This window comes from Eptatretus burgeri, chromosome 3, assembly GCF_056783735.1.
Source record: "Eptatretus burgeri isolate ZD-2024b chromosome 3, Ebu_testis_v1, whole genome shotgun sequence".
Classification (NCBI taxonomy): domain Eukaryota; kingdom Metazoa; phylum Chordata; class Myxini; order Myxiniformes; family Myxinidae; genus Eptatretus; species Eptatretus burgeri.
Window position 1 is genome coordinate 49515486 of NC_140963.1, and position 26756 is coordinate 49542241.

At 45.9% G+C, this 26756-nt stretch overlaps 2 protein-coding genes across 2 annotated transcripts in view; one reads left to right on the top strand and one right to left on the bottom strand.

Moving 5' to 3' along the window:
• The window catches only part of LOC147029840 (mucin-13-like), a 77852-nt gene that overhangs the window by 159 nt on the left and 50937 nt on the right, over positions 1–26756 (top strand). Inside the window, exons 2-6 of the mRNA XM_085873219.1 lie at positions 9121–9179; positions 19251–19351; positions 25499–25633; positions 25732–25774; positions 26016–26053. Coding sequence (XP_085729345.1) covers positions 19282–19351; positions 25499–25633; positions 25732–25774; positions 26016–26053 — 286 coding nt within the window. The 5' untranslated portion in view covers positions 9121–9179; positions 19251–19281. The remainder of the gene's footprint in view (positions 1–9120; positions 9180–19250; positions 19352–25498; positions 25634–25731; positions 25775–26015; positions 26054–26756) is intronic.
• Positions 5057–26756, bottom strand: part of MARCHF7 (membrane associated ring-CH-type finger 7) — a 287445-nt gene continuing 265745 nt past the window's right edge. The window contains exons 11-12 of the mRNA XM_085872142.1: positions 6770–6833; positions 5057–5136 (exon numbers count right to left, since the gene is read on the bottom strand). Coding sequence (XP_085728268.1) covers positions 5057–5136; positions 6770–6833 — 144 coding nt within the window. The remainder of the gene's footprint in view (positions 5137–6769; positions 6834–26756) is intronic.

The window sequence follows — 26756 nt, forward strand, 5'->3', positions numbered from 1 at the left end:
TCAGCTTGTATGTTTTTTTTGTTTTTTTTTTGTTTGTCTGTAATCACGTATAAAAAATTCTGCAGAGCACAGTTATCATTGGAAATTTTTGTAACTTCGCATATCAGAGGCCTATAGAGGTCCCTTTCAGCACATTAAATTTTGAAGGTCAAGGTCAAAGGTCAAGGTCACTTTGTCGCAAATCAGGGGAGTCGACGAAACCCTTATTTTTGAGCAATTTTAATCTAATCGTCTCCAAACTTTATGGGAATGTAGTATATGGTCTGGCACTCAGCTGATTAGTTTTTGGTGGCGATTGGCCTTGACCTTCATGGTTAGCGCCTGAGGTCAAACATATTTGACCCCAAGGTCAAATTTTCAAGTTTTAGGAACCATATCGTGGAGTACCTCAAATTGAACACCTCGATGAGTGCTTTCTAGATATGTCAAGCTTGAGACATTATGACGTCATTTGGTGACATTATGAGGCAAATACATATTTTTCATGGTTACTCTATAGAACGATTCTCATCGGAATCTCTCGTAGGCAGATATTCCTCAAGGAGTCGCTCCTGGTGGATAGCAGCTCTGTTCACCTCAGTGTGACCTTAAAGAAGTCACACGTGGTCACCTTTTGGCAAGGTTTATTTTTGTAATTTTTTTTAAGCTTCTGTACACCGCCATTGAGGCCCGGTTGCAAGTCACCGTCTACATTTCCAAAAGAAGAGACGTAATTACTCTTTAATAGAAAATGTTTTTCGAGTGTTTTTTTAATCCTGAAATAATAGACCGCAGTGAACACACAGTCATGTTGAAAGATTGGTCTTTAGACCCCTTCTTAAATCGTCTTTTTGAAGGGGGACAGATCACACAAACAAATACATAAACACATGTTGTGTTTTATATGGTAGATATATACGAGGGCCAGTCAATAAGTAACCTTAAAATCCCGATTATAAATTTGAAAATGTAATGCGTGTCGTTGCAGATGATGTATGTTATATTTATGGGTAAGAGTTATCTTTTGCCTGTTTTAGATCTGGCACTGTGTTGTATGGGGGCTGGGTGCCTTGGGGCGCTTGTAGTCACGTGGTTGAGGGTATATCATAACTCGCCCGCTAGGGGTGTTCGTTGTGTGCATTCGCTCAGGCAATAAAGCAGAGTTACTACTTCGCTCTCGTGTCTGTCTGTCTGTCTGAATCGCGGATACCACAGTTGGCGACGATGGATGAGAATCGGGTCACCGCGCATGGCAAAGTGCCTGTTTTCATCGGCGATGACCGAGTTGTTTTTGGAGCAATTGGAGTGCTATTTTGACGCGAACAGCATGGTGGAGGAGGGCACGAAGAAGTCAATCTTGCTTGCGTTGCTGTCACCGGACAATTACCGCCTGTTGGGTGACCTGGTTGCACCGGACAAGCCGAGAGGCGCCGGGCTGTCGTTCGGTGACATTGTGCAGAAGATGAAGGCGCACACAACGCCGGAAAAGTCATCACAGCTGACGCGGTACGAGTTCGATCACCTGGTGACGAGCCCGGGGGAGCGCGGCGCGGATTTCATCGCGCGGGTGAAACATCTAGCGGTCGCCTGCAAGTTCACGGCGGATGAACGTCCGGCCAGGCTCAAAGATCGTTTTATTTCTGGATTGCAAGACTCGAAAATGGTTTCGGCGATACTACGGCAGAAGTACAAGGACATTACGTTCAGCACGGCGTAGAAACTGCCGTCGCTTTCGAACGGACCCTCAGGGATGTACGAGCCATTGCGGCTAGACCATGCCAGGTGACCCGGGAGTCCACGCGATGTCCCGTGCGCTTCTGGCAGCACGAGCATCCTTCGGTGCGGACCATGGCTAGACGTCGCAACGCGGCCGGCCGGGCGGCGAGATGGACACGCGGGTATGCTGGGGGTGTGGAGGTAGACACCTGCGGCGTGTGTGCCCATATAAAGACAGCGTATGTTTACATTGTCGCAAGGTGGGCCATCTGAAGTGTGTGTGCCGGGTGGCATTAGCCACCGTTAAGGTCATGGACGGCGGGGTGCAGGACGACCCAGAGCGCGACCGGCAGACTGGGCGAAGTGAACCCGGCGACCCGGGGTGGGACCTGCAGTCGATGATAAGCCTGTTTTCGATTGGTCCTGCGGCGACACGACCGATGACGGTGGAGATCGAGGTGAACAAGACGCCGATCATATTTCAGATTGATACAGGAGCGGCTGTGTTGATCATAGGCGAACAGACCGCACGGAGACTCAACGGCCTGAAGCTTATCAGGTCAGATCTCACGCTGTACACGTACACCAGCGAGAAGATAATGCCAGTGGGGATGGCAGACGTATCTGTAGTCTACCAAGGCCAGGACGCCGCGCTCAAGTTGTATGTGGTGAGGGGGGTGTGGGGCGTTTCTCCTTGGTCGGGACTGGCTGACCGCATCAGGCTAGACTGGGTAGCCGTTCACCTTGTACAAACCACTCCAAGCTGATTAAAGGATCAGTTGGAAAAGGTGCTTCAAAAGCATCGAGGGTTGTTTTGCGATGACCTTTGGAAGCTCAAGGACATGCGGGCCAAGCTCTTCATGAAGGAGGGGGCGGTGCCTCCTTTTTGTAAACCCAGACCGGTTCCGTATGCCCTGCGGGACAAGGTCAAAGGTGAGCTGGATCGACTGGAAGCCTGTGGAGTGATCGAACGGGTACCGTACTCAGACTGGGCTACTCCGGTCGTCACGGTGCTGAAACGGAATGGGGACGTCCGATTGTGTGGGGACTTCAAGACCACGGTTAACCCCGGGCTCAGCGTGGAGCAGTACCCGCTGCCATCGATTGATGAGATATATGCACGTTTGGCGGGGAGTCAGTACTTTACGAAGCTTGATCTACGTGATGCATATTTTTATCTGGAGATGGAGCCCAAGAGTAGCGGTCTGTTGACGATCAACACATGTAAAGGACTTTATCGATACACCCGGCACTGTTTTGGGATCGTATCGGCCCTGACCTTGTGGCAGAAAGCCATGGATCAGGTGTGCATCGGTCTGCCCGCTCAAACCTATCTGGACGACATGCTCATTGCGGGGAAGACGGCGGATGAGCACCTGGCGAACAGTGCCCAAGTGCTGACGAAGCTGGAAGCGTGCGGCCTGCGCTTGAACAGAGACAAGTGCGAGTTCTTCAAGCAGCGGTTGGAATACCTCGGGTACATCATCACGCCGGAGGGGCTGTTGAAAGGCCCTCGGAAGGTGGAGGCGATTCAACACATGCCTCCACCCCGCGACAAGACGCAGCTGCACTCGTTTATTGGTATGGCGCATCGCCATCGATAATTTCATGCGCCACAACGGTATAAAACATCTGAAGTCCGCGCCATACCATCCAGCAACGAATGGGCAAGCTGAATCATTTGTTGAAATGTTAAAACTTGCCCTGCGCGGGAGGGGGCATCTTTGCAGACAGTGATTGATGTATTCTTCTTGCAGTGTAGAAATGCTGTTCATCCGACTACTAATGATACCCCTGCCATTCGTCTGTGTCGATGTGCATTAAGGTCTAGGCTGGATTTTCTGCGACCTGGGAGGTCGGTGGCTGGGGCGGTGTCGTGCCCAACACTGGTGCGCAGTTTTGTTGTGGGGCAGCGAATGATGGTGCGTGATTATCACTACGATTCCGAATGGGTGTCGGTCGTGGTGTCGGTGATGCTCGGACCGGCAAATTGCCTGGTTCGGACTGATGATGGAAAGGTGTGGAAGCGACACGTGGACCAGATGTATGATCACTGTTCAGCGTCAACCCCCGTGCCGAGCGACATGGAGCCCCCACCTCTGATGTCCCCGGGGCCGGGCGTTGCAGCGCCAAGGCCAGACGTGCCGGCGCCCACGGGGCTAGCGGACTCGGGATGTTTACCTGATGCAGTCCTGCCCTAGGGAGACGAGCAAGCTTGTCGGCCGGGGGCGCTTGATGTTGCAGATGGGGCGAGGTCCGGCGAGGGTGTCACCTCAACCTAGCCAGGAGGCGTCTGAGCCTGGGCCGTCTGGTGGCGCTGTCCGCCCGGGGCGGATCAGGAGACTGCCGCGGTACTTGGAGGATTTTTAATGTTGATTTTTGCCATTTTAGAAGGGGAGGAAGTCTGCTGTATGGGGGCTGGGTGCCTTGGGGCGCTTGTAGTCACGTGGTTGAGGGTATATCATAACTCGCCCGCTCGGGGTGTTCGTAGTGTGCATTCGCTCAGGCAATAAAGCAGAGTTACTACTTCGCTCTCGTGTCTGTCTATCTGAATCGCGGACACCACAGACACCATTGAGCGTATGAAGACAGTAGAGCAGTTCAAAGATGACAGCTCCTTTCGAAGTATGCACCACGGAGGAGCAACATTCTGTCATCTGTTTCTTGGGAATTGAGGATGTTAATCCCAGTGAAATCTATCAGAGAATGAAAATGCAATATGGTGATGTATGTTTATCGCTGCAGCAGATGTATGACTGGGACAGGAAGTTTTAAAGTGGAGTGTCCAGTGTGGCAGACACCGCTCGCTCGAGCCGGCCTCACATAACCGACACACCAGAAATGGTTGCAGGAGTTGAGCACATACTAAGGGAAAACTGTCGCATAACACTGGATGAAGTGGTCTCTGAATTGAACAATAGCCATGGTTCAGCACACCATATCATTCACAACATGCTGGGGTTTCGCAAAGTGTCTGCAAGATGGGTGCCAAGACAACTCACACCCGAACTAAAAGAACAGTGAGCGGATGCATGTGAAGAACTTCTGCAACATTAAGAAACAGAAGACGATGCTTTATTACAGCATGCAGTGACTGGGGATGAAAGCTGGGTCCATTACTTTCAGCCAGAAACGAAGAGGGCAAGCAAAGAGTTGCTCCATTCAACTTCACTGAAGCCCAAAAAATTCCGCACACAGCCGTCCACTGGAAAAGTGATGCTGACACTCTTCTGGGATAGCCGAGGCCCACTTGTAGAGCATTGCATGCCGAGAGCGACCACAGTCACCACTGCATCATACTGCGACCTCCTTACAAATCAACTGAAACCAGCAGTCAGATCAAAACGTCATGGACTACTCACTACCAGTGTTTTTGCTGCAGCATGACGATGCTCGGCCCCATACTACGACAGCTACTACTACTACTGCCCCATACTACAACTGCAACAATTGAGGACATGGAGTTTGAGTGTCTCCCTCATCTACACTACTCACCAGACCTCACCCCTTCAGATTACCACATCTTTGGGACACTTAAAGAGGTGCTTGGTGGAACCACTTTCTGATCCAACGAAGAGGTCCAAGAGGCTCTTTCTAACCACTGACTGACTTACTCACTAACTGGTATTAAAGATCGCTACCTTCCAAGTGATGTAGAAAGCTGAAATTTTGCATGCCAATGGACATCGAAGCCAGTACACCGGAACAATTCACAAAATCGTCAGACAACATTCAGAAATGAAAATATAAATAAATGAAAAAAAAACATGAAAAAAATGATAAAAATGCAGGTGAGTGACCTGAAACAATGGGGAAGCACAGTAATTTTATGTGCCAATGGACATCGAAGCCGATACACCAGCAAAAAACACAGAACCATCGGAAAGCATCCGTAAACCAGGAAAAAATCACACAACCATCGGAAAGCATCGGTAAACAAAAATATAAATTAATGAAAAATAAAATAAAATAAAAAAATGAAAAATTAAATGCAGGTGATCGACCCAAGACAATGGGGAAGCACAGTTCATATCCTTACACAATGTGTAAGCATACTCGTGTGTGTGTATATATATATATATATATATATATATATATATATATATATATATATATATATAGTGTTGTGGTTGACGAAATTCGCACACCACCATTCAGGTCCCTTAGGTGAGATATCTCCGTAAGTATATGTGTAGTTAGGCCCAAACCCGTTGTCTAGAGGGAATACATGTCATTCACTCGGGCTGCGACTCTTCAGGATAGCCGTTTTTCTTTTCCTATCTTTATTTTGGACCAGCCACCATTTCTACCACCACCAACCACGTCTCAACAGTCATCACACAACAACCACCAACCACAACGCCGCTTCACCACAACAGCCACGACCTTTACCGTCACACCTCGCAACCGTCGCATCACCACCATTCTCGCGCCACTTGTGGGCACCGATACTGGACTCGTGCAGGGCGCGCACCGAACAGCGTGTACAAAAACATCACAGACTTTCCGAAGAAAAACGGATCAAAAACGACTCACGCCCACTTTTGTTCCGTCCTATCGGAGAGCGTGGGCGATTTGGCCCCGCCTCCAGGGCGTTGGAGTGAGGACGCTATATGCAAATTCATGGATCAAAAAGCGTTCACGCCCACTTTTCCTCGGTCCAATGGGGAGCCAGTTAGAGAGGTGAAAGGTCGGAGGCAGAGGGTCAAAGGCGAAGCCACGGGGCTTATATAAACGGCTGCGTTCGTCAGTAAGGAGAGGAGTTGTGCGTTGGAACGAGCTGTGCAGAGTTCAAGAGTGAAGAGTTGGGACGAGCCAAGAGAGGAGACAGAGAGGGCGAGTAGACGGAGCTGTGAAAAGGGGGCGGCGGCGAAGACGGACGAGGGGGTACTCGCGTCGGTGCCGCGAGCTGAAGGCGGGAGGCCGACGGCGCGACCGAGGTCGAGGTGGAGACGCTCGTCGCGGGACCCGAGACAGGGTAATATCCTCCTTCCCCCGAGCATCAGCAACCCCCTCCTGTTTCCCCCCGCGCTGAGATAGTGCGACAAAGGGGGCCCCTTTTCCCACCCCCTACCAGACACTGTCCGCGAGGCTCGCGGAGTTGAGGCACCATCGCCACTTCGCGTCTCATCATCAGACGGGTAGGCCCGACCCGGTCTCGGCCCCAGGCCCGCCTCATCCTTGAGGGTGGTTCTTTTTCTTTTGCTTTGGGTATGTGTTGTCGGCGCCATCTGTGAAGTAGAATTGTATAAGTGTTGCCGTGTGCTCGGTAGTCGGATAGCTCTGCATTGTGTCTTCTCTTTTACATTTACTTTTTGTGTAATATTGCATTGTCTCCTTCTTTTACATGTGCTTTTGGTGTAATTGTATATGTGTGCTTTCCGTTCATCGCGAATAAATGTGAATTATGTTGAACTGTTTTCCCATTTCGCTTCGTCTTTTCCTCCATTGAATCTCCATCTTGCTTCACGTAAAGGGTTGATCGTGGGCTGAAACGCCCGATAATTAATCGAACCGTCGAGGCCGACGAATAACACCGCTCGGTTATCCCAATAGTACGGAACGGGTCGCTTAAAGTGGCCCGTGTCCGAAGTCGACCTGCGGCGAGGTGCGATCGCCCGGTCTACCCTCCGTGTGGGTACTTAGGTAGGTCGAATTTGGCGAGCAACCCTATCCCACGCGGGGGCCGATTGGCACGATCGCGGTGAGACCGAAAGGTCCACCCGTTACTAGTTCCCGGCGTTAGTCCGAGAGGGTCACGACTGGATTGTCCGTCCGGTGGGCGACGTGCCGCGATTCGAGTTACGTGGCCGTTCGCACGCCGGCGGGCGCGAATCCGCAACAATATATATATATATATATATATATATATATATATATATATATATATATATATATATATATATATATATATATATATATATATATATATATATCCTGGTGTTGGCGCAGTGGTTAGGGCAGCGGCTTGGGATCCAAAAGGTCCTGAGTTCAAGCCCGTTGGGCCACTGAATTAATACACCAGGGGGTTGACTCCGCCTGTCATCCTTCCGAGGTCGGCGAAATGAGTACCAGTGTACTGGGCCGGTGTATACCCTGGTTAAAATAGGTGTACCATATCCCTGTGTTGTAAGAGGCGACCAGGGTTGCGTCAGGAAGGGCATCCGGCGTAAAACATGTGCCAAATCACTATGCGGATCATACGGATGATCCGCTGTGGCGACCCCAAACGGGAGCAGCTGAAAGAAGAAGAAGAAGAAGAAGAGTCTATTTTGGATTTACCTTATGTATTTACCCTGGCCTATGTTGACCTTTTGACCTATGTTAACCTCAAAAGTAATAGGTGGTTGAGTTCATTGACCTGTCATGCAAGTCCTGTTCAAATATTAAGTCAATCGGATGAAATTTGAGGATTTTAGAAAATTTGGCTCAAAGTGGCCTATTGGCAGATATTGACCTTTTTGGTCGACTGAATTTTACGAAACTTCAATGCGGGGCCATTGCAGCGTCGGTGACATTAATCTTCGAAAATTTCAGAACGCTTGGTCGAGCGGTTTGGGCTGGAGGTGAGCTGACAGACAAACAAACAAACATACCGAGCCATGCCAAGCCGAGCCGAACCGTGCCGAAACAAAAACGGAGGTGATCAACATACTTGGAAAAAAAAAAATTTTTGCCAAGTAACAAACAGACAGAGAGGGGTGAAAACATAACCTCCTTCACCTTCGGTGGCAGAGGTAACAAGAGTCTACTGCACGTCCTTGTACAGCTACAGGAAATGTTACATTGAAGCTTGCAGACTAATCACATGACTGGATACAAGCTTGAGGAGGAAATTTACATTTTTATAATAGAACTAGATGACCCGTGAACCTGTGAATCCGCTTGGGTTCCCGTTGCGACAGCAGTTGATGAAAAAAATCATTTCAAGAAAAAAAAAAAAGAGAAGAGAGCTCCAGCGAACTATACCGCTGAGGTTGTTTGCATTGATCAAATACTCCTGAAGAGTACGTGACTGAATCGGGAATTGATTTTTAAATAATTTTTTGTTGCCCGATTTGAACGAAACTTGATACTGCACACCGCAGGTGAATGGTGAGTAAGGTGGCCCTAAAAATTTTGCGCTCTCTTGTACCGTTTTGGCTGTGTTTCGGGAACATACATACATACACACATTCAAGATGAGAGTTTCAGTAATATATAGAAGATATGTAGTACATTGCTGCAGTTCATGTTAAACAAACCAGTTTGTTAACTTTTATTTGAACATTTAGTACAAATACTGCTGGGTAATAAATATTGATTTTTGCATTGAACTATTTCTATGGTTATTTAAAGTATGATATCAATCTCCAAGTAAGGGTTTTTTAAATGCAAATTCTTATAGCAATGGATTCACCTGAATGCCTTTCTCTCTTTTTCCAGTTTGAAACTGTTTATGGAAACATCAGTGATTATATTGGTGTTGAAGTTCTGAATGTCAGGTAAGTTTCATTGGAATTTTAAAGTGCAGGTTCTGTTCTCTCTTGGCTTAACATGGAGCTGTCATTTCCACCTGCTGATCCTTTGACCTCAAGCTACTAATCAATATAATTTACATGATTAAGTTGCAAAGGGGTACTTACGTGACAAAGCAACTTTTACACTCAATTCCAGTCTGAATTTGGTGAATAATCCGACTCATTCTGCAAAGGTCTTTGAAGGGGATATGTTATTTATCAATTTACATGTAAGGAAACAATATGTGCATTGTTGATGCCAATCATGCTTCATCACTCTGTAGTAACAAAAAAAAATTTTTTTCAAGAGGTATATCTTTTAAATTGAAATTTTATTTTCAAATTGGAAGCAATTCAAATTCCCTTGGGATTCCAGGAAGAGTGCTAATTAAGCCTTATTGAAGTCTCCTAATTGCCTACTCCACCGAGAGAGCTTCATCGTGTTCCAAACTTGTTTTCACTGATGTCACTTGTCATTGACATGTGACATTTTAACTGTTTCCAAAATGTATCCTGTGAGTTCATCAATTTTGCCAACGTCACGTCCTTCCTCAAGATCTGTTTATGAATATGCCTTTTGTGTTTCTTTTATTTACAACTGTATATTTATTATTGTTTCCTTTTGTTGATACCTCTGCCACCGAAAGTGGATGGAGGTCATGTTTTCACCCCTGTCTGTGTTTGTTTGATTGTGAACAAGCCGATTGTATCTTAGTTCAGGTCCGAATCCTGAACGAATACAAAATGTAAAGTAATCAGCCTGGCAGAGTTATGTGCTCCAGCTCGTGCCCTTCCAGTTAATTATTGTTTTTAACTTAATGTTTACCCCATGTTCATTGTCCACTCGGCCTGCTCGGTTGCCTTGTCCTGTATGTGGTCCGTACTTGAGTTACATGTGTGTTTGTTCCTCCCTCGTGCACTGCCTCTGCTCCATTGCTTTATCAACATCACCCCTCTCTCATTCAGCTCTCCCTTGAACCTTGATCTCTGTTAAAAGGCAAACAAAAGGATAAATTGCAATCATCCACCATCCTGCACCGGGAAACCTTGGAACCAAGGCAACTTATTTTGATACTGCATTTTTAAGACTGCAAACTGGTTCAAAGATCAATTTTAAAAGATATATCGATGATCCTTAACTGGTAAGTTGCCAGAGTTTTAATGAGAATGGATAAGACGGAGCTCCCATGAAAAAAGAAAATAAGTAACAAATAGTCTTCGAGTTGGGAGACAGTAGAGCCTGGACATTCCTCCAAAGTCTCATGTATACTTTCTTTGCCGAGTAAGATCTAGTCAAAAGCTTCCTATTTGTTAACCGACCTGTTTCGTTTAGTTACCAACAACACTTCAACCTCCTGGTAAATATTCCATTTTCAACAACTAACAACCATTCTAACTTAAAAATATTTGTTATTATCTTCTCAAGACTCAATAAAGGTTGGTGTTGTTTTTTGCTTTTCCTTTTTTTATTTCATACTAGCAAATACCACCCATCGCTTCACTGATGGGAATATTAAAGGGGGTGGGGGAAGAAAAAGATGGGGGAAGGGAGAGTGGGGTGGGGGAGAGAGAGGAGGTGGAAGGGAAAGGAGAGAGAAAGGAAGGGGGAGAGGAGGGGTGGGGGAAGGGAAGGCAGATGTGCGGTGGAGCGTTAATTACGATTCATACTGTTTCATCAAAATGATTCTGCAAAAAATAAGAGTAAAGCAGGAGGAGGAGATTGGGACCACACTCTGTGTGGAGCATTGGTGCTATTGGGCACAATCCTGGACAGGTCACCACTCCGACACAGTATACCAGCAAGCTGACACTCATTTTGCCGACCTTGGAAGGATGACAGGCCAAGTTAACCTCACCTGGTATCAATTCAACAGCTGAGCGGGATTTGAACTCAGGACCCTCAGATACAAAGCCCACCACCTCAACCATTAAGCCAACACCAGGCATAACAATGAAGATGGAAACAAAATAATGTCTGAAATCCATTTTTTATAGGTCATACTATAAACTATGGCCCAGAGACAAACACCACCCGGACACATCCGGAGACAAAATACCATCCAGACATAAATACCGCCCGGATGCGTCCAGAACCAAGCTGTCCAACACAAACACCCCCCCCCCCCCCCGGACGCAGTCAGAGACAAATACCATCTGGACATGTCCAGAAACAAACTCCCATCTGGACATAAATACTGCCCAGACACGTTCGGAGACAAACACCGCCGACGCATCCGTAGACAAGCTGGCCAGAAACAAACTCCCGTCCAGACATAAATACCCTCCAGACACGTCCAGAGACAAACACCGCCTGGACACGTCCAGAGACAAACTCCCGTCCGGACATAAATACTATCCGAACAGGTCTGGAGACAAACCCCACCCAGACACATCTGTAGACAAACACCGTCCAGACATAACCACCATCCAGATATGTCCAAAGACAGAGACAGACAGATGGAGGAAGAGAGAAAGAGAGCGAGGGGAGGGGTGAGTGAGAGCGAGATGGGGGTAGGGGAATTAGCAGAGAAAATATGTTATGCTTCATGCACAACAAACACAAACACAAACACACAAGCGTATGGCCAATATCTGCAATTTTAAAGAGCAGGTTGCGGGTCACCAAACATGTTCTGAAAATTTATCAATATAATTATATGTGCATTAAATAGTTCGATGCAAACTATTGTGGTTGCCGAATTATTGGGAAAATTGATGAAATTTAAATCCGAAGTTGTTATTTCTCGAGGCTGTTGAAAAAACAGCCGCGTGCCATATATGGATGGTGACGTCACGTTCTCCAAAACAAAGCGGACGCTCACTCGCTCATTGAAGAAGTGCCCAGTTCGGCGGGCCGTTCTATCCCTTTTTTTGAGCTTGCAGCTGTCTATATTATCCTTTTTATTTTGAATTATTGTCGAACAAAGTTATTTAGATATTTGTACATCATGCCTCCTGTCGTAATGTTTTGCAAAAATGTCTGGAAAACGGATAATCGCTCCCACCGATTCCCGAAGGAATCAAACATTCGCCGGCAGTGGATAAGATTTGTACAAACAAAATGGACGAATTTTCTCCCAAAGAAAACGGGTAAAGAGGACCCTTTGGATAGACTTGTCATTTGTGGTGACCATTTCACAGCCGAGGATTACGAAGGCATAAACACATCTGATCACCACTCTGTGAATATGAGTTGTTGGTTCACAAGTTCTCCAGATACTGCTCTTATGTGTCACAGAATCAATTGTTGAGTTTAAGTGAGAAAAACCTTGAAATGTATTCTCAAAGAGTACATGGAAAAACACATAAATAAACTTTCTGAAAAACACAAGCATGAAAAAATTTCTCAACAAATCAACTTATTGTTGATTAAATTACTTTTTAACAGCATCAGCAAATTGGGCTATTTCATTTCAATTGTAAAAAATTGATAAATTTTCCACTTTTTTTCCTAAATTTGGTAGAATATTTCCCCAATGAGGCTAAACATGTTTTGGTATTTATATGCCACAACAGTCTCTTGAAAGTTGGGGTTTGTTCTTATTGTTCACTTTCGCTGGGGTCAAACTCAGCTGTCAGAAAGACTTCAACGCCAAGGCTACAGTGTATAATATATTCGGGTCCATTATTGATTCAATCTATTTCTGACTCTTGAGTGACTAGAGGGTTAAAAATTATTATATCAAGTCACAGACGAATCAAACTTTAGATTATTTTATGCATCGAACAAGAAAATGAAAATCTACAAACCAATCTGTCTGGTGGAGTTTGTCAGTGTGAACTGCCGGACAGTCAGTCCTGCCACTTGAACACGAAATAGGCCGTTTTCTGGCACTTGCAAGTGGCTCAAATTTATATGGCTCAGGGCCAGAAACTCCATAGTATAAATTCCCATCATCCGCCGAATCGTCCTCGGCAATATCGAATGAAAACGCTTGATTTCATCGCCGCTGAGATCACTCTCTGATTCGCATCTCACCATTGTTCACACGCTGTTTCTGAATGTTCACGAAGTTTTCGGAGAACGTGACGTCATAGCATCTTCGGTAAATTCCGGCCTGTTTTTCGATCACTGACAAAAGTTTTGACTGAAAAGTTAATTTTAGCATATTTTGTGTTTCAAATGTAAGAAAATAATTACCCAACGATTATTATTAATGTGATTACAACCTTCGAATCACACAAAGTCATCAGCGACCCAAAACCTGCTCTTTAAGGGATTGGCAGGTTGGAGTCGGTGTGATTACCGACTACAGTACGTACTGTATATAACCCAAAAACCTTGAGTAGCTTTCACCAAAAAACAAGGTTGCATTTTTAATGACATTTCAGGAATATATTCACAAACATTAATCTTTATAAACAGCTGCGTGTAAAGGCCCAGTCACACCTTGACGTTTTAGCCAGCTTATGCCGATTTTTGAAAAAATTGTCTAAAACGCTGGCACACGTCGAATAAGTTGTGGGTAAGTTTTGGAAACATTGAGAGCACGCTGAAAAACACTGCCATACGTCGTAGTACGCTGGCTTTCATCGTTGTACTTTGCAGTTGTCCTGAAATTTTAGCATGCTTGAAATTTGTTAGACTTATGCCAGCGTATGACTCACAAGTTCCGCTACGCTGGCCATAAGTTGTAGGCACGTTATGCGATCGTTGACACACCTCGACACACGTTTATTGTCAGTTAATCATAAGTCGAAACACGTCGAGGTAATGTTTAGCGTACCCGAAACTTATTTCTAACCTATGAGTAACGTGTTGTCGGCACGTTACGTGATCATCGACACACGTTACTTGCAAGGTACTCATAACTCGAAACACGTCAAGGTAATGGCTAGCGTCAGTGTTCCAGACTCCCTGGTTTTTTTTTTTAATTTTTTTTTCTTCGGTATGACGGTGTTCAGTGTACAGTGTGGTTATGATTTAAATCGTTGAGCGGCAGCCTATTAATTCTATTATATTATAACCGCACTAGAAATCGAAGTGTCAACATCACCGTCATACCGAAAAAAAAAAAAACCAGGGATTCTGGAACACTGACGCTAACCATTACATTGACGTGTTTCGACTTATGAGTAACTTACAAGTAACTTTTGTCGATGTGTGCCAACGATCGCATATCGTGCGCACAACTTATTCCCATCGCATGCGGAACGTGTGAGGCATACGGCAAGTACGTCATAAAATGTTTAACACGTTTAAAATTACAAGACGTACTCCACTTACTACGACGTATGATAGCGTACTTTAGCGTTCTATTCATGTATACCAAACTTACCCATACCGTATTCGATGTGCGCCAGCGTTTTAGACGCATTTTTCAGAGGTCGGCATATGCTGGCAAGATCGCCAAGGTGTGACTGCGATGTTAACACTTCCATTTCTCCGGCGGTTATGATTTGAATCATTGTGCAGCAGCCTTTTAATAGGCTACGCCACGTGATCGTCGGCAATACGTGCAGCGCGCTATGCATAAGTTAGACTGTCGTTGGGCATAGGTTGTGAATGCCGACAACAGGCTAAGCATTCGTTGGTATAAGTTATCGAAAAGACAATGAAACGTTCTGTGTCCATTACTAATATGTTATGCATACGACCAACTCATAATGAATACGTCCGAATATTTTTTTAAAAACATCAAAAGTTCAGTGAAAGCCAGCATTTTACATACATTTTGATACGTTGCCATTGCTGGCTAAAACGTCAAGGTGTGACTGGGCCTTAACTGATGGGAAAAAATATTTGGCTCGTTAATTTAGAAAACACGTAAATATGGCAAACGGCTCGGAAATTGGGTGTTATTTCACAGCAACTCGCTCAGAATGACGGAGCACGAGCAACTCGCTCAGAATGACGGAGCACGAGCAACTCGCTCAGAATGACGGAGCACGAGCAACTCGCTCAGAATGACTGAGCACGAGCAACTCGCTCAGAATGACGGAGCACGAGCAACTCGCTCAGATTGACGGAGCACGAGCAACTCGCTCAGATTGACGGAGCACGAGCAACTCGCTCAGAATGACGGAGCACGTGCAACTCGCTCAGATTGACGGAGCACGAGCAACTCGCTCAGAATGACGGAGCACGAGCAACTCGCTCATAATGACGGAGCACGAGCAACTTGCTCAGAATGACGGAGCACGAGCAACTTGCTCAGAATGACGGAGCACGAGCAACTCGCTCAGAATGATGGAGCACGAGCAATTCACTCAGGATGACGGAGCACAAACCACTCACTCTTGATGACGGAGCATGAACCACTCGCTCGTGATGACGGAGCACAAACCACTCACTCGGGATGACGGAGCACGAACCACTTGCTCAGGATGACAGAGCACGAACGACTCACTCGGGATGACGGAGCACGAACCACTCACTTTGGATGACAGAGCACAAACTACTCACTCGGGATGACGGAGCATGAGCAACTCGCTCAGGATGACAGAGCATGAACCACTCGCTCATGATGATGGAGCATGACCCACTCGCTCATGATTACGGAGCATGAACCACTCGCTCGTGATGACGAAGCACAAACCACTCACTCAGGATGATATGACGAAGCACGAACCACTCGCTGGGAATGGCAGAGCACGAACCACTCACTCGGGATGATGGAGCACGAATCACTCACTCAGGATAACGGAGCACGAACCACTCGCTCATGATGATGGAGCACAAACCACTCACTCGGGATGACAGAGCACGAACCACTCGCTCGGGATGGCGGAACACAAACCACTCACTCGGGATGATGGAGCATGAACCACTCACTCAGGATAACGGAGCACGAATCACTCGCTCGTGATGACGGAGCACGAACCACTTGCTCGGGATGACTGAGCACGAACCTCTCGCTCAGGATGATGGAGCATGAACCACTCACTCTGAATGACATGGCCTGGCAAAAGCGTCCACAGTGAGTGAACGAATTGCTCATAATAACATCGCACAGAACTGCTGTCAACTGAAGGGTGCTTGGCAAGTGGCTTCAGAACTTGAGGAAGCACTCCAAATAAATGGTCATCTCGAGCATTCCCCCCTGCCACCATCAACAGGAAGCTGAGGTCATCTTTTGCATCTAGACATGAACACACACATGTACACACATGAAAGTGGATACTTTGAGACCTGGTTGGTCTCCGTTCCACCTCTTGAAACCCAACCATGTCAAGTTGGATGGGGAGCATCGGTGAACAGCAATCTTCAAGTCTTTCCACAGATTATCAATGGGATTTAAGTCTTTGGCTGGGCCACTCAAGGACTTTCATATCGTTGTTCTCAAGCCATTCCAGTGTTGCTTTTGGCTGTATGCTTTGCGACATTGTCCTGTTGAAACGTAAATCTTCATTTCAGTCTAAGGTCTATTGGACACTTGAATCTATTTCAAATTCAGGCTGTAACACAACAAAATGTGACAAAAGTCAAGGGGCATGAACACTTTAAGAAAGCACTTTATGTACATCTACCTTGTAGCAACTGCTGCCTGTACATCCCAATCGGGACATGAACTGTACCCTTATCGACTGTAGTAGGGCGCTTGGCAAGTCGCTTAAACACTCCAATGAAATGGTTGAGAATGAACGGCTGGCTTGCCAAGTGATAGCAAATTGATTGGTAATGACACATAGCCGCAAACAACTAAACTGCCGATTTCTTAACATTTTCAGATTTCATTCCAGATCTCCAGTTATTTAGTTCATCTGATCCTCCAAACTCAAATTATATTTCAATAATATATATTAATTAGTCTGTGACAGTAGATTGTGGAAAATCACATATATCATGCATGAAATTGCTCCAAGCTCCGAATAATGAAAACCATAGCACTTACAAAAGCGATGTATGCAGCAATTCTTAGGTATGACGATGAGGCTTTCGTGAGTGGTTCGTGCTCTGTCACTCAGGATAAGTGTCCGAGCGGTTTTTGTCTCTGGCCAGCTTGTCCCCAAACGCGTCTGGGCAGTGTTTGTATCCTTACGCATCTGGGCAGTATTTGTATCCAAATGCGTCTGGGCGGTGTTTGTCTCCGAACCTGTCCGGGCGGTACTTATGTCTGGACGGGAGTTTGTCTCTGGACGTGTCCGGGCGGTATTTTTCTTTGAATGCATCCAGGCAGTGTTTGTCTCCGGACGCATCCGGGCAGTGTTTGTCTCCGGACGTGTCCAGACAGTGTTTGTCTCTGGACGTGTCTGGGTGGTGTTTGTCTCAGGATGCATCTGGGCGGTGTTTGTCTCTGGACTGGAGTTTGTCTCCAGACGCGTCCGCATGGGAGTTTGTCTTCGGATGTGTCCAAGGAGTGTTTGTGTCCGGACGTCTTGGCTCCGGATGCGTTCGGCAGGTTTTGTCTCTGGCCGTGTCCGGGCTGTGTTTGTCTCCAGGCCGTGCTTATAGTATGACCAGTAGAAAATGGATTTCAGACATTATTTTGTTTCCATCTTCACTGCTATTCCATGTAGAATCATTTTGAAGATACAGTATGGATTGTAATTAATGCTCCACCGCACATCTGCCTTCCCTTCCTCTCACCTCACACTGTCTTCTCTTCCCATACCTTGATTGTTATCTCCATATGCCGGTTTTCCTGGTTGTTATCTCCATATGCCAGTTTCAGAATGTGGAATGGAGCCCTCCCAGGTCTCAAGTTTTGTGCCAAGGGCTCTCCTCAGGATCTTACTGAGCCCCGGACAGCTTCCAACTGTAGTTATTTTGTAGTAATATTCCCAGAGATGGTTTTTAATATCTCTGTGACGTTCTTCATCATCATTCCCGTCACTCCAACTATCACTGGTATATATCCAACTATATCCAACACCTTGGGCATTCTTCAGCTTCCAGGATATTTTCACTTCATTCTTGATGTCTTGGTATTTTTCGTCATTTTCTTGATTTCTGCATTGTTTAGTCCAAAATCACTGGTATCAACACCTCACTTCACAATGCCTTCTCTTTTTTTGTATTCCAGTGTGATATCTGGTCACAATGCTTTGTTTTTGATGTTCACGACCGATGGGATCATTTGGTCATGCGTGAGCGGTACTTCCATATTTTCAGTGATTCCTATTCCAATCCTCTGATTGATTGATTTCTTTTTGTTCATGTTCCCACAAATTCTCTGGAACTAGGATATAAAAGTTTTTGCAGACGGATTACTTTTCAAACTCTGTTGTGTTGTTGTGCACACAGCTGTTCTGACATGAGTTTTGTGTGTGTGTGTGTGTGTGTGTGTGTGTGTGTGTGTGTGTGTGTGTGTGTGTGTGTGTGTGTGTGTGTGTGTGTGTGTGTTCAGTCATTAAGCATAACATATCGCTCTCTTTGCTAACCCCACCTCTACCCCTCACCTGTCTGTTTTTTTCCTTCTCCCACCCCTCACTCTCTCCATGTCCCCTCCTCACTCCCCCTCATAATAAAATGCAGCACTCTCCTCTCACACCTCTTTCTCTCTCTCACTGTCTCTGTCTGTCTCTCTCATTTTCTCTATCTCACATCCTCCTCGCACCCCTCTCTCCCACTGTGTATAGCAACTTTGGTGAGGTGTCGTCCTCCCCCTTCCTTGCTCTTACCCCCTCCCTAGTTACCCCTTCTTCACCCACTCCTAGCTTCCCCTCCCAAGTTACCCCTTCTTCACCCACTCCTAGCTTCCCCTCCATTCTCCCTCCCTCCTCTCCCCTCCCTTCCCTCCATCCTCTCTGCCTCCCCTCTCCACTCCCTGTCTCCTCTCTCTCCCTCCCTCATCTCTCTCTCTCTCTCTATCCCTTTCCTCTCTCCTCTCTTCCCCTCTCTCCCTCATCGTTTTGGAGTTATGCAGGACGAACACTGCTACCTGTTATGTTTCATGGTTTTGGAGTTATGGAGAACACACAAACACACACACATACACACGGACACACACACACACACACACAGACACACACACAGACACGCAGACATACAGACACACACACACACACAGACACACACACTGACATTTATTATTATAGCTGATTTGTGAACTACTGTTTCTTTATCGAAAAAGAATGATGTTTCCAGTGAAAATGTTTTCTTCTCTATTGCAGCGAAGGGAGTATCAAAGTTCTGACTTCCTGCATGTTTAGTAAAGAATCAACAATGAATGATTCATACTTCAATACCTTGCTTAAACAAGTGAATGACAGCGGTAAGCATGTTTAATCCCAGATTCATGTTAGAAAATAAATGGTGAAGACTATAGTTTCAAAGGTTCACAATTTTGCAAAGACAACAGGTGCTGAATGCAAACACGATATGATCAAAAGTATTGGGACAGTACAACTAAACTGGAAGTGAACCCTTCCGACATGTGTGAACATATTGTTTTCCCCACATTAGAAAAGAGCAGGTGCTTGTGAAGATGTGCAGGAGAAGATATTGAAATAGAGTTGTAACAACCACGATGCCACAAGGTAGACTTTGACTGACCTTCAAAGGTTCTTGGTTCGAGATGCAGGGTATGGGGTTTCAGGGAAATTCCAGCAAAGCACTTCCCAAGTCAACAGTAGTTAACGTGTTTGGGAAATGAGAGAAAACACACGGTTCACCACAAGTAACGAGCCAGTCAGTTATTGATGAAAAATAAAATGAGAAAAACGTAACTGCATGTCTGGTGCGAAATCGGTCACCCGAGAAGTGATCAAGCCCATTATAATCTCGTCTAGCATGTCTGAAATCCAACAGGTACGACATGATCATGGTTTCTTTGGGAGATCTGCTGCATTGAGGATATTAGCAATTATGGGCATAAACACGAACTGGTGACATTTTTCAATATTCCAGCAATCACGATAAATATTGTTGCAGACCCGGGGTTGTGGGCGAGAAGACCAGGAGGGGGGAAGCTACCTCGGTTTCCCACCACACTCTCCGGAATCGCAGGCCATCGCACACAAATAACTTCGTGACACGGCGGGTCACTAATTGACCATGAATGCCAATAACTCAACCACGTGACTTAGGGTCCTCCGTCTGATACCGTTTACCTTAAGGTCACGTGGTTTAATTTCTGGAAGACGCGCCCTCGATACGCCTTGTTCAAACCAGATCACCTTACCGGATTAGATGCAGCCGAGCGTAACCGCCAATAACATACCAGCTAGAAAAACAGATTGCTGGGGGATAAGGTCCTGGCTAAGCTGGAATATGAATCATGCTGGACCAATGAAGGAAAAGACAGAAATGAGCTGGGAACATTTCTATACAAGCATTTATTTTCAATCAAGTGAGGAACGGTATGTAGCACAGTGAATTGGGTTTATTATTATGTACAGCATGGATAGCAAGGAATTTGTGCGGTGCAACAAAAGGCAAGCAATTTACAAAAGCAGACACAGAGCAGACTTATCCCGTTATATCTTCTACAATCTTAACTTTTGCTCCGACAGGTGCCATCGCGTGCACGCACACACACACACACACACACACACACACACACACACACACACACACACACACAGACCCGAGGAAGATTAGATATAGTCCAGAAAGAAAGAGAGCAGATGAGGATAAACGGCCTCGCAATACCTGGCGCAGTCAGCAGACCAACTCAACCCAGTACACTTACGGGGAGGTAGGAGGGAGAAATACTGGTGTCTAAGGTGTGGGTGTGGGAGGTGTGGTGTAGTGCAATCTGGGGGGGGTGTGGTGTTGTGCCAGAGGAAAATGGGATTGCAAGTCAGTAATGATGCTCCTTTGTTCATCCAAAGGGGACAAGATAGAATGGTGGAAAGTGAGAGAGATTGAGAGAGGAGAGAAGATGCGTGTGGCAAAAGTTCCTTAACCAAGTCATGTATACATCTGTTAGTGTCGTGTGTTCCTCCATGGGACGCTCCACTTGAGCATTCCCACCTCGAGAGTTGGCATGTTATCCCCGGCTTAGTCACTTTGCCGGGGCTCCTGGCAACGTGTGCTCCACACTGGTCCTCAAGAAGAAGAACATCTCAGTCACACAACAACCACAAGTGAAGAGGCAGCGAAGGGCAAAGGCAATGAGCAGCAGCCAATGCAGAGCCGAGAGGAGCAGAGAAGAAGAGGGAAAAACAGAGAGCGAGCGGCTCCATGCTCCGCCTTTTATAAGCCCCTGGAGAAAGGTGGGGTGACGACCAGAAAGTGACATACTGTGACCTGCATCCCACTTCCCTATTGGGCCAGAGCAGCCCTCGCCACACACTGCCAGGCTCCTGAGGCAGGAAATTGACTCAATCGCCCATCTGGCTCGACACGGCCCAGAGCTCCTGACTCAACATAGGGCATGAGCCGACATCCTGGCCTGAACCTGCTCCGAGTGCAGTCTGAATGCTGAATAACAATGCACACCTGCTACCCACGGAACCCCCTCTCATGAGCCAAAATGCACACCTGGGCCCCGTACCAAACTCCCGGATCGCCCTTCCCGCGACCCCTCCTCGCTGCCCCTGTTTTGCGGTGTTCTATAGACTGGACGAGGGTCGTATCAATCCCGCGTGCGCACTCAGTACATCCCTGGCGAGATGCAGTTGAACTATTAACGTCCCTTGCTCTGCCTCACTTCGCGTAGTCCGAGGACAGCCCGAGTTGTGCAGTACTCATACGTATTGTGGCAAATTATAGCGATGCAGAGGCACAATGGGGTGTGGGAATATTTTTCCCGTGTGCGGGAGGTGTTGATGGTCGAAGTGGTGAGGTTTTGGTGAGCGAGAGGTGAGCAAGGTGAGATGCCAGTTAGAAATTGGCACACAGATTTGAATGAAATAATGGTGCGAAATGCGTGTGCTGTACAGTTTTGATTGTGTAGCATGCCCCATTGCTTCCAAGCCACCGGAGGCTGCTTGCTATTGTGTGCTCTCGATATATATATATCGTGGTGTGTTTGCTATTCAATCGCATTTTGCATGGCATGTTTGCTTGCTTGTTTGATTTGTACCATGGCTAAAAGGAAAGGGTCGGAATAAAAATCAGAATAGAAGATAGAGATATAGTTAATAGACCCAGCTATAAGTCCCACACAACACACTTCATCCTGTTAACCCACTCGACATGAGGGGAAGATCTAACTGCACGAAGACAAGCGAAATAACTGCTTGGGGATCACTGTATTTTGGGTACCATTGCCTTAGAGGCATGTGATTTTGTAGAGCCGCAACAATATTATTCCCCCCTTCCACTTCCCCAATGGTGGAAGGTGGTGGAGAAAACTGACGTTCGCAGTGAAGCGGAAGTGATTTTTGCTCGCGACATATATAAGCAGCAAGGCTGGTCGACAAAGATGATGTTAGTTGACTTCCAAGCAGATGGAAGATGACCTCGGGCAAATTAGAAAGTGAATATAGCAGAATGTTTGTGAAGTACATGTTGTCTTTTGTTTAAATCTATCAGCAAGTGACGGGTAGTTTTGCTCGTTCAGCATATAATACACATTAGTTTACCAGCAAGGATACCCAGCATTGCCCGGTGCTGTTCTATTCCTGTTGGCATCTTGAAGAAATCAGATTTTGGCCTTTTCTCATTTTTTGTGGTGGTCTAAAACACCAACCGGCACCCACGAAGGAATGTAGTTGGGCATCAGTTAATATTTCCTTTCACATAGCTACAAAGGCTGAGGCACTATAGAGCATTAAAAAAAAATCCAACTCTTTTTTTTTTTTTTTTTTTTTTTTTTAAGAACTTTTCTAAAACATTTTCCCTAAAACTTGTGAGTGTGAGATTTTTCCTGACAAATCTCACATTCTCACTATGTCTCTCCAAAAGTACCGTTTGGCAACCCCCCCCCCATCCACTTTCTCAACAATCCTCTGTAAGAAGTACTTTCTTTCAAGCTTCTGGGTCTCACGATCTGCCATGATCTTTCCTGGGAAAGCCACATTTCCAACTTGGCCTCCAAAGCCAGTTGCTGACTGGGAATCCTCTGTCGTCCAAAGTCCTTCCTCGGCCCACCTGAGCTCCTGACCACATACAAAGCTTTCGTCCGCAGCCTGATGGAGTACTGCTCTCCCCTCTGGGCTGGTGCTCCTGCTTCCCACCTTTCTCGGCTTCATGCTGTGGAAACCAAGGCATTTAGGATCATTGGTATATCCAGTGATGAGGCTGAGTCTTTGGGCCTCTCACTCTCTCACCACAGGCAGGTCGGTGGTCTTTCTGTCTTCTACTTCTCCTCTCTGGTCTCCCCCCCCCCCCACCTGCTGTGTCTGCGATTTGTCCCCACCAGATTTCCGCAGGGTGCTCAAGGTCCGCCAACAACCCCCTTCTGGTAAAACTACCAAAATCACGAATCACTGCTCATCTTCACTCTTTCATTCCTCTTTTTTGCCGCCTTTGGAATAAACTCCCTCACTCTGTTCAATCCCACTCTTCCCTCCAGGCCTTCAAAACAGCTGTTCACCACCACCTCTTATCGTCCCCTATCCAAATCCTCGATCTTTTCTACCCCCGTTAATCCACCCCAAATCCACCTCCATCAAATTCCCTGCTTTCCTTCCTGAAAGTCCTTCTAATGTCATCTTGTACACTCTGTTTCCCACCCCATCCCTCTCCCTTCCACAGATCCCCTAATGTCTCTGTTCCCCACTGTTTTATCCTTCCCACTCCTGCCCCTCTTGTCTCATGCCCCCCCCCTTGCTGTATGTTGTGTGTTAGCTCTCATACGAGCCTCGACAAAGTATACCAAAAAAAAAAAACACTCCCCAACACTCACTGATGAACCTCTGAAAGTTTGACTAAGATCCGTTCAGCCATCTCTGAGAAAAATGGCCACACGCACACACACACACACACACACACACACACACACACACACACACACACACACACACACACACACACACACACACACACACACACACACACACACACTCACACTCACACATAGACAGACATACAATTATACAGCTCTCTTCTAGTATAGACGAGTGTGAGAGTTAAACTATGAAATATTTACCCGGATTGACTTTAACAGCAAATGATGAAAAAGTGAGTGATTTTTCAAGTAATGAAGTAGTCAAGTATCTACGGAGGGTATCCGTGCACCCCCCCCCCCCCCCCAGGACTCTACCGCACCAACTTTTTATGGTCCTATCACACATTTGAGATGTTTACAAAAATAATTTCCCAGCACTCTGGCGATATTCAAGATGGCGTCCAAAATGGGTAAAATCATAGAATAATGATGAGAAACACATTATTCCAATGAATAATTTCCAATTTTGTCAGTTTTTCACTGTTATATATAATTTTCTATGATTTTGCATATTTTGGTGGCCATTTTGGACGCGATCTTGGATTTTTTTAAATGGCAACAAAGCCCAATTATCAGAAACTAGTAACTAATGATCAGGAACCAAATCCCAATGTTTATTTTCCAATTTGCCACATTTTTGAGATGTTATATACTGTATTCTATGATTTTACCCATTTTGGTGGCCATTTTGGACGCCATCTTGAATATCGCCAGAGTGCTTTTTTTTTTTTGTTAACATCTCAAATGTGTCATAGGACCACAAAAAGAAGCAAAGATCGGTATGGACCATGGCGGACCAAGACGAGCTGGTTCAGGTGGGTTTTGATATTACAATGTTAGAGGAATCCGTGGCTCAGAACAACAGTTTTGAGGGAGATCATTCCCTGCAGCCATACCTGGAGATAACATTGGGAGCAACTGTGACAGCGACAATGCTTGGGCACCCCCTGCATCAAATTCCCCTTACGGGGGATCTAGCGATCCCTATCAGATTCACACCTTTTCAGAGCAGATCGGCTTCACCAAAGCCATTGGACACGGACCATTTTCAAAAACAAAATTCTGTTTGCGGTGTTCAGACCATGATGACGATAGTTAAGGTCGACGTGATGAGCAAAACGACGATAGCTAAGAGAGAAACATGTGAACTCGGACAGGTGGAGACGAGGGACCAGGAATCGGGGGTCGCAAAGGAGGGATGAAAAGAGTTGACAGAGAACGGGTAAAGGATCAGTTTCATAAATTAAAGGAGGAGCAGACACAAGTAGAAATGGTAAGGAACATTGAGATTGAGATTGTGGAATGTTTTGAGACCCAATGCGAGTGTCAGATTAACCTCCCGCAGGAACAAAGGGAGACGATATTCTCCCTCGAGGCAGACCGTGACGAGGTGAGTCCGGGAAGGTTGTGCGAGGTGGAGCCATTGCATGGTGCGAAAGAGCACATGCCTAAAAATTTGGTTTGGTAGAGTCCTGGGGGGGTGGGGTGTGCGGATACCCTCTGTAGATACTCCCCTAAAGTGATGAAGGTTTGTTTGATATGCCTAATGATGAAATGTTCACATTATTTTGATTTTAACAGAACCATACAGACGCACGTGTGGTCTGAAAACATGCGACAAGAAAACTACAGATTGTTCATACAAAGATGGGATAGTCTCCTGTGACTGTAGTGATGGCTATGTCCCCAGTATATACAGCAATATGCACTGTATAGGTAACAACCGCACCACGATACCACTTTTCTCACAAACCACGTCCTTATTTTCAATTCTAATGCAGTTATAATTCCTTTTCTACACTCTTCCCTTTCAGTTTGTGAGCCGGGTCAAAAAGCAGTGAACAAAAAATGTGAACCGTATGTATTCATTCTTCATTCTTCGTTGTGGGTCCTCGTATTATTGTGCCCAAGTATTTGTCTTTTGTGTTGCATTATGTTGGTAATGCAGATTACATGGCAGGGCTATTCTGTGTGTTTGTGTCAGTGAACATGTTTGTGAAGTGTGGACTAACACACAAGGCAAGTAGATAGACCCTGGTAGATAAAGAGGTAAAAACCATGCAGTATGTAAATATTAACGATTTGAACATGTCTGCAGGTGTCCATTTGGATACTCTGGGATAAACTGCAATGACGGTGAGTGTTCTTGATTTTCTTCATATTGGACTTTGTGATGTGTGTAGCATTTGACCGTTAGATCCTCCTCCTCCTTGTGCAGCACAATGCTGCAAGCAGCATCCTTGGCTGGGGGTGTGGCTGTGATGCTGATGAGCATTAAATGAGAAGATGAGCCACAGTTTGGGTGAAGGATGCTCACTTCTGAGCTGTTAAGCTTCTTGGTGGAGTCAAAACTAAACAACCGAGTTGTCGTGGTGTAGCATAGACAATCGGGGTTCCATCATAGAGCATGTCATCCTTCGAAAGAGGAGTTACGAGCTTTCTTGCTTGAAATGTGGAAGTCAAAAACAAAAATTGTAATAACATCTTCATAAAGTTAATCAATTTGGATCAATATTTTGGCTAAATTGATATTTTTGCTGAGTATGTCAACCATGGTAATCTTCCCCTTGTCAGGAACAGATTTACCTTTTGTGGGCCTCGTGCCAAACAAATTTGCGGACCCCCATTTGTTAATACTTCTCGATTTTGTCTCGAGTTCTCCTCCTTTTTATCTCTAGTTCTCCTCGAAACTAACAATGTCACTCTGCCTCTCAACTGCATCTGCAATAGTGTGTGCAATGGCATGTACCCCATTCACAGTGCAGTTATGCCACATGCTAGAAAGGACTGCAGTGCAGAAATTCTCTGTACATTGCAAACTATGGTGTCTGTCTGTGGG